Source organism: Lotus japonicus, chromosome 2 (genome assembly GCF_012489685.1).
Source record: "Lotus japonicus ecotype B-129 chromosome 2, LjGifu_v1.2".
NCBI lineage: Eukaryota > Viridiplantae > Streptophyta > Magnoliopsida > Fabales > Fabaceae > Lotus > Lotus japonicus.
This window is the reverse complement of record NC_080042.1, coordinates 10202926-10216199: the sequence shown is the minus strand read 5'-3', so window position 1 is coordinate 10216199 and position 13274 is coordinate 10202926. Positions and strand designations below refer to the sequence as shown.

At 39.7% G+C, this 13274-nt stretch overlaps 1 protein-coding gene across 1 annotated transcript; it reads right to left on the bottom strand.

Moving 5' to 3' along the window:
• Positions 1 to 11472: 11472 nt before the first annotated feature.
• On the bottom strand, positions 11473 to 11844 carry LOC130736026 (uncharacterized mitochondrial protein AtMg01250-like). Its single transcript, XM_057587886.1, has one exon. The coding sequence runs from the start codon at positions 11842 to 11844 to the stop codon at positions 11473 to 11475; it is 372 nt and encodes a 123-aa protein (XP_057443869.1).
• Between the last annotated feature and the right edge of the window lie 1430 nt (positions 11845 to 13274).

Below are 13274 nucleotides of genomic sequence, written 5' to 3'. Positions count from 1 at the left end.
GAACCTCTTGTCCCAGCATCGTGCAGGACAATCGTATCAGAGGGAACCTGAATTACAATTGGCATCAGAGCACGCACCCTGTTCTGGTTGGGTGAGCTCCAGGGAGTTTTATTCAAGTTCTAATGGATAACAAGGAGGGAGGATCAGTCAATAGGCCACCCATTCTGGATGGTACTAACTATGACTACTGGAAGGTTCGCATGACAGTCTTTCTCAAATCAATTGACAACAAGACTTGGAAAGCTATTGTCAAGGGTTGGAAGCACCCCACTAAGGCTGAGGTTGAAGGCACCTCTACTACTGTTATGGAAAAACCTGAAGAAGAATGGACCAGTGTTGAAGATGAAGCTGCTCTTGGAAATTCAAAGGCTCTGAATGCTATCTTTAATGGAGTTGACAAGAATATGTTTAGGCTGATCAATACGTGTACTGTGGCAAAGGATGCTTGGGAAATTCTGAAAACTGCACATGAAGGAACTACTCGAGTGAGGATGTCAAGGCTTCAGATGCTCACTACTCAATTTGAAAATTTGATGATGACTGAAGAAGAGACTGTTTCAGAATTCCACATGCGTGTCCGTGACTTGTCTAATGCTTCATTTGCTTTGGGAGAACCTATGTCAGATGAGAAGCTTGTAAGGAAGATCTTGAGATCTCTTCCTCAGAAGTTTGCTATGAAAGTCACTGCAATTGAGGAGGCTCAAGACATTGAGAACATGAAGGTTGATGAACTTATTGGCTCTTTGCAGACATTTGAGTTGAAACTGAGTGGAAAATCTGAGAAGAAGAATAAGAGTATTGCTTTTGTGTCAAACACTGATGAAGGTGATGATGAAGATTGTGAGGGTGAAAATCTTTCTGAGGCTCTGGCCATGCTAGCAAGAAAATTCAACAGAGCATTGAGAAAGATTGACAAAAGAACCAGGCCTAATGTCCAGGACATGAAGTTCGATAACAAACCCAAATTTTCTAATTCACAGAGGAAGACCAAAGAAGAAGAAAGATCTGGTTAGAATAAAGGAGTGCAGTGTCATGAATGTGAAGGATATGGCCACATCAGGTCTGAATGCGCCACCTATCTAAAGAAGCAGAAGAAAGGTATGATGGTAACTTGGTCAGATGAAGACACTGAAGATGAGGAGGAGATATCTGCAAACAAAGTCAATGCTTTCTCTGGAACCGTCTATGAGTCTGATACAAGTGATGAGGACATTACAGATGAGGAACTGGCAGAGACTTACAAGCTGCTACACATCAAGTGGGAAGAAGCATGTAAACTTGTGAGAGAAAAGCAAAGTGAGATAGAACAACTTGTCTCTCAGAATGAAAGGCTGAAAGAGCTCAGTACAAAGCTGAAGGAAGATCTGGAGGAATGGCAAAGTAAGTTTAATAATGCTGACGTTATGGAAAAGGCTAATCTAGTGTTGATTAATGCAGGACTTCAAGAGGAAGTGGCAACTCTGACAAGAAAGCTTGAAGCTACTCACAAATCTGTCAGAATGTTGAACAGTGGTTCTGATATGCTTGATGAAATTCTGAAAGAAACTAGCAAGCAAGGAGGGAGTTTGAAGGGAATTGGCTTTGACTATAGAACAGCAAACAGAGAAAATCAGAAAGGTTCAAATAAATTTGTGTCTGCTGCAAAACAAACTGAATTCAAGAAGCCCAGAAATTATCAGTTGTCAGATTCATTGCCTCGACATGTACCTGTGCATGTGAAACCCCAGCTTAAGCTTGACAAAACTGTACCTTGGAAGTTTCACTACTGTGGTAAGAATGGTCATATAAAGCCCTACTGTTACAGGTTATATGGTTATCCTCAGATGCACAATAAAAGGCCTGTTCAGATGAGGAAGCAATGGAAGCCCAAGGGTGAAGTCAGATGTCAGGTAGCCTACACGTCCTTCAGAGCATCATCAAAGGAAGATTGGTATTTTGATAGTGGCTGCTCAAAGCACATGACAGGAAACAAGAGCTTCTTGCAAGACATCAGAAGTCACTCCACCAACTATGTTACTTTTGGAGATGGAGCTAAAGGAAAGATCAAGGGAGTAGGAAAACTTGTTAGCACAGAACCTCCTAACTTGAACAACGTGTTACTTGTAAATGGTTTAACAGCCAACCTAATCAGCATAAGTCAACTATGTGATCAAGGATATGATGTGAAGTTCAATAAGATAGAATGTGTTGTGACCACTGATGATAAGAGAGTTGTGATGAGAGGAGTCAGATCAAAAGACAACTGTTATATGTGGACATCAGAAGAAAAAGCTCATGTTTCCAGATGTTTGTTAACTAAAGAAGATGAGGTGAATGTATGGCATCAAAGACTAGGACATCTCAACTACAGGAGCATGCAAAAGATTCTTGCAGATGAAGCAATAAGGGGATTGCCCAATTTGAGCTTGGGAGAAGGAAAGCTATGTGGAGAATGTCAGATCGGTAAGCAAACCAAGGTGCCACACAAGATGCTCCAGCATCAGACCACGACAAAGGCTCTGGAATTGCTTCACATGGATCTCATGGGTCCCATGCAGGTTGAAAGCTTGGGAGGAAAAAGGTATGTGTTTGTCTGTGTAGATGATTTTTCAAGGTATACATGGGTTGAATTTATGAGAGAAAAATCAGAGACTTTTGAAATATTCAAGAATCTATGTATGAGACTTCAGAATGAGAAGGACTGTGTGATTGTGAGAATCAGAAGTGATCATGGAATGGAGTTTGAGAATTCAAAATTCTTGGAGTTCTGTGGAACAGAAGGTATTAGCCATGAATTTTCTGCCCCCATCACTCCTCAGCAGAATGGAATAGTTGAGAGGAAAAATAGAACTCTCCAGGAATCAGCTAGAGTAATGTTACATGCTAAGAAGATCCCACACCAGTTCTGGGCTGAAGCTATGAGTACTGCCTGTTACATACATAATAGAGTCACCATCAGGGCAGGGACATCCTCTACACAGTATGAGCTATGGAAAGGTAGAAAGCCGTCCGTAAAATACTTTCACATATTTGGAAGTAAATGTTATATTCTTGCAGATCGTGATCCTAAGAGGAAGCTTGATCCTAGAAGTGATGAAGGAATTTTCATGGGGTATTCTATGAACAGCAAAGCTTATAGAGTGTTTAACTCTCGCACAAGGACCATGATGGAATCTGTGAATGTGACTGTGGATGATGAACCAAGAAAGAAGGAAGAAGCAGTTTTGAATGAAGATGATGATGGTGCTGATGTTCCAGCCGATGCTCCAGCAACCACCCCTGACAATGAGTCAGAAACAAGTGCTGATGAAAAGGAAGACAAAGATATCACGTCAAACAAAGCTCCATCAATCAGGGTTCAAAAGAATCATCCTCAAGAAAACATTATTGGTAATCTTCAAGAAGGGGTGACTACCAGATCCAGAAGTATAATTGCTCATAGTTGTTTCATCTCTAAGATAGAACCCAAGAATGTCAATGAAGCTCTCACCGATGAATACTGGATAAATGCTATGCAAGAGGAGCTAGAGCAGTTTAGAAGAAATGAAGTGTGGGAGTTAGTGCCTAGACCTGAAGAAGTAAACATCATTGGCACTAAGTGGATCTTCAAGAACAAATCAGATGAAACTGGAACAGTCACAAGGAATAAAGCAAGACTAGTTGCTCAAGGATATACTCAGATAGAAGGAGTTGATTTTGATGAAACCTTTGCTCCAGTAGCTAGACTGGAATCTATAAGACTCTTGTTAGGTGTTGCTTGTCTCTTGAAGTTCAGACTTTATCAGATGGATGTGAAGAGTGCTTTTCTGAATGGCTATTTGAGTGAAGAATTTTATGTTGAACAGCCTAAAGGATTTACAGATCCACATCATCCAGATCATGTGTACAAGTTGAGGAAGGCCTTGTATGGCTTGAAGCAAGCACCTAGGGCTTGGTATGAAAGGTTAACTGAATTCCTTGTAAGCAATGGTTACAGTAAGGGTGGAATTGATAAAACTCTGTTTGTGAAGAATGACAAAGGTAAGCTCATGATAGCACAGATTTATGTGGATGACATTGTCTTTGGAGGAATGTCGAACTCAATGGTGGAGCATTTCGTCCGACAAATGAAGTCTGAATTTGAGATGAGCCTAGTTGGTGAATTGAATTATTTTCTAGGACTACAAGTCAAACAAATGGAGGATTCTATGTTCATATCACAGAGTAAGTATGCTAAAGGGTTAGTCAAGAAGTTTGGCCTTGAAAAGGCTGGTCACAAGAGAACTCCTGCTGCTACACACATCAAATTTTCCAAGGATGAGCAGGGGGAAGATGTTGATCAAAGTCTCTATAGAAGCATGATTGGAAGCTTGTTGTATCTCACTGCTAGCAGACCAGACATCACATTTGCAGTCGGAGTTTGTGCTAGATATCAGGCAGCTCCTAAAGCCAGTCATCTGCTACAAGTCAAGAGAATTATCAAGTACATCAATGGCACAAGTGACTATGGTATTCTCTATACTCATGATACAAATTCCTCTTTAGTTGGATTCTGTGATGCAGATTGGGCAGGTAGTGCAGATGATCGAAAGAGCACATCTGGTGGATGTTTTTTCCTAGGGAATAATTTGATTTCATGGTTTAGCAAGAAGCAGAATTGTGTCTCATTGTCTACAGCTGAAGCTGAATATATTGCAGCAGGAAGTAGTTGTACACAACTCATGTGGATGAAGCAAATGCTGAAGGAGTATGATGTTGAACAGGATGTCATGACATTGTACTGCGACAATCTCAGTGCAATTAATATTTCTAAGAATCCCATACAGCATAGCAGGACCAAACATATTGACATTAGACATCATTTTATTAGAGACTTGGTGGAGGATAAAATTGTTAATTTGGATCATGTTACAACTGACAAGCAATTGGCTGATATTTTCACAAAACCCCTTGATGCAATCACTTTTGAAAAATTAAGAGGAAGTCTAGGGATTTGTCTTTCTGATGCATAGCAATTAGCATGCCCTAGTGTGTTAACGGCTAGTTTATTCTTGGTCATCATTAACAGCCGTTGTGACATCAGCAGAGAGAAAGTTACTTCATGGGTCACTTATCCTATAACTACCTCCAACGGGCAAATTGTGTTCTCTCAACAGCTTGTGCATCTATCTTCTTCCAGACTTATCATCTCTCATTTGCAATTCTGTTTCGTTGTACTGTGCTCTGTTTGTAATTGCTCTCGATTCATCATGTCTCATAGTTCAAGAAAGAAGGAATCTGTCAAGGCCAAGATTGAAAGAACTGCTAAAGGAGTCAAGTGTATGGGTTTGAAGAGTGATTCTTCTCAATAATCTTCTGTGTCCAAGAAAGCCCCCAAGAAGATGCGATCAAGAAACCCAACGTGTAAGGTCTACAAATCACAGGTCAAGAACAGCAAAACCCCAAATGTTCCTATCCTTGAGGATGTTCCTGACGAAGAGGAAATCAATGATGAAGATTCTCCAGTGAAATCGTCCCCTGATGTTGTACCTGATGTTGAGACATCTGGGTCTGTGGAAAGTTCTGCTCAAGAAAAACCTGGAAAGGATTCCACTTCTCATGAAGATTCAGGTGGTGCTACCCAGCCTGATATCTCTGTTTCATCATCTTCAAAGGATGCTGATCCAAAGAATGGTAACTCTGAGGGTATCAATTCTGAAGAGCCATTCCAGGCTCCAGCCTCTGTTCAGGACATCTCTGATGATGCTTCTGATGATGTTCCTCTGACTGAGACCTTTGCTGATAGTGTTGCTGCGAGGATGAAGAAGAAAAGAAGGGTTTCTTCTCCTGAAGTCACTCCTACTCCATCAAAGAAATCCAAGTCTTCACCTATAACCTACAAGTCCCGACAAGCCAGTGTGAAGAGTAAGGGAAAGCAAAAGGAAGACAAGACTCCCACTGAGAAGAAGAAGAGGAAGATTTCAGTTGAAGTTGAAGACTCTGAGTCAGATGTTGAAGTCGGTGTCCAGGACATTCGATCTTCTGAGAAAAAGAAGTTTTTTGGTAAGCGTATTCCTGAGAATGTTCCTGCTGTTCCTATTGATAGAGTGTATTTCCACTCAGAAGAGAATGTTCAGAAGTGGAAGTTTGTCTGCAAGAGGAGAATGGCCAAGGAAAAGGAAGTTGGCCCTGATGTTCTTGAATGCAGAGATGTTATTGCACTTATTGAGAAAGCAGGTCTGATGAAGACTATTCAGAATGTTGGTAGGTGCTATGAGAAGCTTGTGAGAGAGTTCTTGGTGAATCTCTCTGTTGATGTGGGACTTCCTGATAGTGCAGAATTCAGGAGAGTCTATGTGCGGGCTGAATGTGTGATGTTCTCACCTGCTGTGGTCAATCAAGCACTTGGAAGAAGTGCTATTGAATTTGTTGATGAAGAAGTGTCCATGGATGATGTTGCCAAGGAGCTTACTGCAGGTTATGTGAAGAAATGGCCCAGCAAGAAGTTGGTGCCTACTGGAAATCTGAGTGTGAAGCTATCCTTAACAGGATTGGTGCTGTGAATTGGGTTCCTACTCAGCATACCGCTGGTGTTTCTGCAACGCTTGCCAAATTGATCTATAGGATAGGCAAGTCTATTGCATTTGATTTTGGGACTTTTGTGTTTGAGCAGACATTGAAGCATGCTGATACTTGTGCTGTGAAGCTGCCTGTTTCATTTCCTTCACTTCTTACTGAGATCATTCTGAAGCAACATCATCTGATTCTCAGAGCTGATGATGTGGCTATGTCTCGTGGAGTGCCAATCACTTTGGATCAACGTTTGTTTCTGGAGCCACATGTGCTAGACATTGCTTTACCAACCAGCAGAACATCTGCTCCTCCTGTGACTGAATCTGGCACTAAGGCCATAATTTCTGAATTACTGGAAGTCTCCAAGGCTCTGCAGGAGACAATCAGGGTGAGCACTGCCAGGAAGCTCAAGGTTGATGCGTTGCTACTCAAGCTACAAGAAGAAGAACGTCAAGGTGGTGAGCAAAGTGCTGCTGGTACAGCTGCTCAGAAAGCGGGTAATGAAGAGGAGGAAGGATCTGAAGAAAGTGCAGAGTCCGGTTCTGAAGCCTAGTTTGCTTTGTTATTTTGCTGTTGTCTTTTTTTTTTTGATGCACCCTTTGAAAATTTGTGCTAAAAAGGGGGAGTAGTTCAGAAGTTCAGAAGGTTTTAGTTCAGAAGTCTGTGGTTTCAGAAGTAGAAGTCTGTGGTTTCAGAAGCCTATGTTTCAGAAGTTTGTGTATAGTGTTCGTGGTTTCAGAAGTAGAAGTCTGTGGTTTCAGAAGCCTATGTTTCAGAAGTTTGTGTATAGTGTTCAGATGTTTGAGTTTTCAAAAGTTTGTGAAGACCTATGGTTCTACAAGTTGCTTCTGCTATGTGTGTTCTGATAGTGTTAGCCTTGGTCTGTTTAATTTGAAGACAAGTTCAAGACAATGGCTATGTTTGTTTCAAGAGGCATGTTCTGATAGCAGTATTTTTTTCCCTGATGGCAGTACTTCTGAAACGTTACTTCTGAAACGTTACTTCTGAAACGTTATTTCTGAATCGTTACGTCTGATAGTAGTACTTCTGATCATGTGCTGTTAGCTTCTGATAGTAGTACTTCTGATCATGTGCTGCCAGCTTCTGATGGTAGTGTTTCTGATACGATGATATTCAAGCTAATCTATTTTGGTGTCATCATGTGCTAAAGCCTGAGAGAAAGGGCACATGCATAAGGGCAAAGTTAGGTATATAATCACGATATAATTTAATTGCTTCAGGGCAAGGAAAAATAAAGTATCTAATGTGTATATGCTTATAAAAAAAATCTAATGTGTATATATTCCTGTGGGTGAGTGGTTTAAATGGCGGGTTAAATCTAAGCAAATGTTATTCATATATAATTTTCCATATATTTATGTGTTTCTAATTAAATGGCGACTTATGATTACTAAGATAACTTTAAATCAATTCCTTAACGTCTTTTCCCCTCAAACTTCCCAAGTTCAAAAGGGGGAAAGACATTAGGGAATTGATTTGAAGTTATCTCAGTGGTAACAATCATAAGTCGGTTATTGCATACATGTGTAAGTCGGACACACACTCAATATCTTTGACTTACATGTCGTATAAGTCATGTTGGAACATGTTGCCATGCATTTTGTCAAAACAACTGATTGTCGAAGCAGATGTCGTGGCATCTGACCTCGTGAAGCTAGGGCATCAGTCCTCAGCTTGTGTTTCTGTTGTGGGCCCTCTGAAGATTTACTGAAGATATGTTTTTGAGTTACTTGAGGAGCAAGTAGCTATTCCAGAAGGGTTTATTTGTTGGGTTGTTATTTGTTGAAACAATCTTTGTTAAAAGATTGGTTTCTATCTTTACTTGTGCAATAAGAAACCGAATCTATCAAGATTGCGTTTTGAATTGCTGTTACAGCAATCTGTTTCTTCAGCCCGTGCCAACCCTAAAGCCCATGCTACCGCTGCTGAAGTCTATAAAAGGATGGAGACCTAAAACTTGAAGACGGTCGAAGCTGATAGAGAGAGATCGAGTGTTTTAGGATTTGTTAATTGTGCTTTGTCCTTTGTTAGTTGTGAATCTGTCTTTGCTCACTGATTCTATAAAGCAAAGAGAGATTCTGTGTGTTTGATTGCGTTCAAACTCTACTTGTTCATTGTGTTCACCAATCACTGTGGCAGTGATTGAGAGAAAGTGAGAGGGGCTCTCATACTTAGGTTGAGATTCTAAGTAGAAATACACTGGGTAGATTAGGAAGTGAACTATGAACTGAGTTGTTCATGAGTGTCTGTAATTCCTAAATCTTGAGATAGTGGATTTCCTTTCTTTGGGTGCAAACCCTCCAGACGTAGGTGAAAGTTTTCACTGAATTGGGTTAACAATTACTGTGTGTTATTGTTCCTGTTGTTAAGAGTTGTTTTACTGTTAAGTGGTTGTCGAACCTCTTGTCCCAGCATCGTGCAGGACAATCGTATCAGAGGGAACCTGAATTACAAGTCACAATATGCATATGGGGTAACTTGGCCTGTAAGTTGGACTCCGTTAATTCGACTTAGTATCTATTAGTCGACCTAGTCACATGAGGGTACTCGTTATATAGTAAGTCAGTCTGGATGCACAATGTAAGTCAACCTAAGTCAGCTTGAATGCATAGCCTAAGTTGGCCACTATCTAAGTCATCTTGAATGTAAGGTTGTAACTTGGCCTAGTATAAGTCATCCCTGTTGTATATTGAAACTCGGTCACTGTTAGTCGATCAGGATGTTTAGTGTTGCACCGCACATTGATACAACGTACTACATTTTCAAAATACTATTGATACAACTAACTATTACTACCTAATATTTTATTTTATTTTATTTAGAAAGAAAAAATAAGAATAAATTATAGGAAAATGTATACTTTATTGTAATTTAGAAAATATAATAATAATGCAATGAATATTATGTTTAAATATCATTATGGACTTAAATTTTTGTGTTCGGCTTATGCACGACAAGCTATGCGTGGGATTGGTTTTGTACGGAAGAAGAAAGAGTGCAAATATAGGAGAGAAATCTTTAATGAAAAAGAGATATGTGGTTTAAATCTTAAGAGGACATATTTTTTTTTATAAGCCATCAATGAAATGAAGTATAAAGGGTACTTCAACCCAATACAAGAGTGAGTAACAAAAATTAAAAATACAAAACACGAATATAGTAAAATAACCCCGGCAACATGCAACTAGGACATGAACTCACCCAACTACCTAAGCACCAACCTCTTGAAGGTTAAGCCCTACACATGGAGCCTCATTAAAACCTTCCCAGAAAAATCCCATTTGGGATAAAAACCCAAGAAGGAAAAAGAGTACCCCAAATATAAGACCTTGACGCAACCTCCATAGGTAATAACTAGATCTGCCATGGCCACCCATATCTTCCAATTGGAATGGTACCATTCCCTTTGCAGCAAACGTTTACTGTCATAGCCCAGGAGCAAAAAACCAGACAAGTACCCCAAGCTCAGAATCACGAAATTGATTTTAGACACAGCACTGGATTGGAACTCCATTCTGAGAATGATTGTTGAAAACCCCGCCCTCTTGTGGTAAGCCACTTCCAAGACCTCACTTGAACTAATTCAAATATCTTTCCTGCATCAAACTGTTCCGCCCTAAATAGCTGATTATTTCGTGCTACCCAAAGGGACCACACTGCTGCCATCCAAATTGAACGTAGTCCATCATTCTGTCTTGAACTCAAGAATGGTAATTCATGCTACAGGAGATGTGACCTTGCATCCAAAGGCAATGTCGTAGTGATGCCCAGCCACGAATTACAATAGTTCCATACCTGTAAAACCAAATTACATGAAAAAAACAAATGGTTAGTGGTCTCCTCCTCCCTATTACAAATTGAGCATTTTGCCTCTGCATCATTCAGTATGATATTCCCCCTCCTTAAGTTAGCCTTAGACTGTATTCTGTCAAGTACCAACCTCCACACGAATGCAGCAATATTCGAAGGTGCCACACCTGACCAAAGCCTATTAAAAAGCATAGTATCTTCCTCAATAACAGAATCCATCAGCACTGAATAGGCAGAACTAACAGTGTATTTGCCACCAGCCTCATGTAACCAATGCCAGGCATCTCTAGAAGCACACCTTAAATTTTTTTGCTGCAAAACCAACATCAAGTTGTGTAACACCCCGTTCTCCCGTTCACTTAAGGCACGCCTCCAGCGAAATTTCCAAGACCAAACTCCATTCTGCCACTCCCATTTCGTTGAGCTTGCAATTCTTCTGCCATGATAGTGAGAATAACTTAATGAACTTAAATTTCAGCTGACCATCGCCAGCCCAATTGTCTTTCCAGAACCGACACGTACTACCATCTCCAGGAACCATTTTAATACCCTCATCAAACCAACAGAACTCCCCATCACCAAAACACAATGACCACACATCTTTCCACCAGGCAGATGCAGTTGAGGGACAGAACAATGCACCACCATGGTCAACATCCTCATACTTCGCACGGATAACGCGACTCCAAGTGCTGTCCCTGTCATGGAATAATCTCCACTTCCATTTTCCTAGCAAAGCCTCATTAAACTTCTCCAAATCTTTTAACCCCAAACCCCCAAACTCCTTAGGCCAACACATTTTTCCCAACTCACCCAAGCTATCTTGCTTTCACCCTCCACACCCCCCCCAAAGAAACTTTCTCATAATACCTCGTAAGATTTTCCCCACACCCTTCGGTAATCTGTAAAATGATAAGTAAAACAGTGGGAGTGCAGACAACATACTCTTAATAAGACAAATGCGGCCTCCAAACGATAAAGATTTTCGGCGCCATAAAGAGAGTTTATTCTTGAACTTAGAAATGACTGGCTTCCAAAACTCAATCAACCGTGGATTCCCTCCAATTGGCAACCCAAGATAAGTAAATGGGATCACCATCTGCTTACAATTCAGAAACCCAACAAAGCTCCTCAACACCCCCCATCCACCGCAATTCCCCCACAACTGCTTTTCTTGAAGTTGATTTTTAACCCAGAAGCTAACTCAAAACAACGCAAGATACACTTCCATGTGCTAACAGTCTCAAGCGATGCCTCTCCAGAGAAAATTGTGTCATCAACAAACTGTAGAATTGACACCTCCACCTCCTGATTCTTGCCCACCTTGACCCCAGATAGTTTTTTCATACTGGCCGCCTTCTTAACCAACCCATTCAAACCTTCCACCACAATTAGAAATAGAAAGGGTGCTAGGGGATCCCTAATTCCTCTTTCCGGAACAAACTCGTCGCTTGGGCTTCCATTCACCAATACAGACACTGTAACAAACTTCAAAGACCCCATGACCCACGATATCCACTTCTCACACAGCCGCATTCTCCTCATCATATATCTTAAGAGGACATATAGTCCACTGAATGTGACTCCTTAACAAAGGGGAGAGGGCAATAAATGCCATTTATCAAGTGGCAAATTTGTAAACCCAAACGTATGCTATGGAGTATGGACAACTAAAGATATCAGTACAAAGTTATCTTAATAGCATTTGAAACACAAGCATGGAACCCTCACAATAAAAAGTACTGCAATTTTTAGCAGCATCAAAAGGATGAGGAGATGCATAGCAATTTTTGTTATTATTTAGAATTCGGATACAAATATGAACAAAAGGAACGAATTAAGTTTCATTCCCGCTCCAATATAAGTGGAAATAAGAGAGATAAGAAAAAAAGAAAAGAAAAGAGAAATATATCGAAAATGAAAATGTAAATGAAGTTAGAGGAAAAACATTTCATTAGTCTAATCCGTTTAGGTTTAGTTTCAGGATTTATAAAGAATATAATAAAATGTCTTGATCATTTTTTCTATTATCATAATCAACTATGACTTTGGAATCAATTCTAGAACACATGTTATACTCAAAAGCTAAGATTTGTAATTTCTAAGTGGACGTGATTCTAGACTATTTTTCCTTAGAACCAAACATGCTATTAACAATCTAGTATTTTAGACACTTCAGTTATTGCTTCAATTATGGATCTAATTGTAGAACACATGTGTTTGGTCTCGACATGGATCTATGTTCAACTTAATACGGTAAAATCATACTTATCTGATTTACATTAAACTCAATGCGGTAAAATCATGTTTTGAACTAACGTGGAATTAACCCATAATGTTACTTTACCTATTAGATCATGACTACAGAGCATGGTACATGAGACTGGCTATTCTTTTTCAACCCTTTGGGTTTTAATTCAAAACAATGATTAAAATTGACAGATTAAATTCTTTTCATTTTTCATAATTTCAATTTCAACTTCCTTATTTGATCCAACTTCTTATGCTTCCCAAATGCCAATCACAATATTGCATAAGTAACTATCAAAGAGGCAATTATCATCACTGGACTAAATTTGTAACAAAAGACAAAAGGTACATGAAAAAGATAGCAGAAAATGGGGTTGCTATTCTAAGAATCATCAATCATGACATTGTCCTTTTGTTTCATTTTTGTATTTTTTTTTCATATTTTAATTGATTAATTAATTAGCTAATAATAATAATATACATGTAACCCCTGCTACATACATAACCCCTACTAAACTTGTAACCCCTGCTACATGAACCAAGTGACTCTTGTTTGCTCTGATATATAGCCAAAGTGCCTTGGGTTCCTTTGGAGTTTACATCTTTAATTAATTTTCTAAGCCTGATGCTGCTATGCTCACATGCACACAGTGTATAGTCATTTCAATCTGATTTTTGTCCAG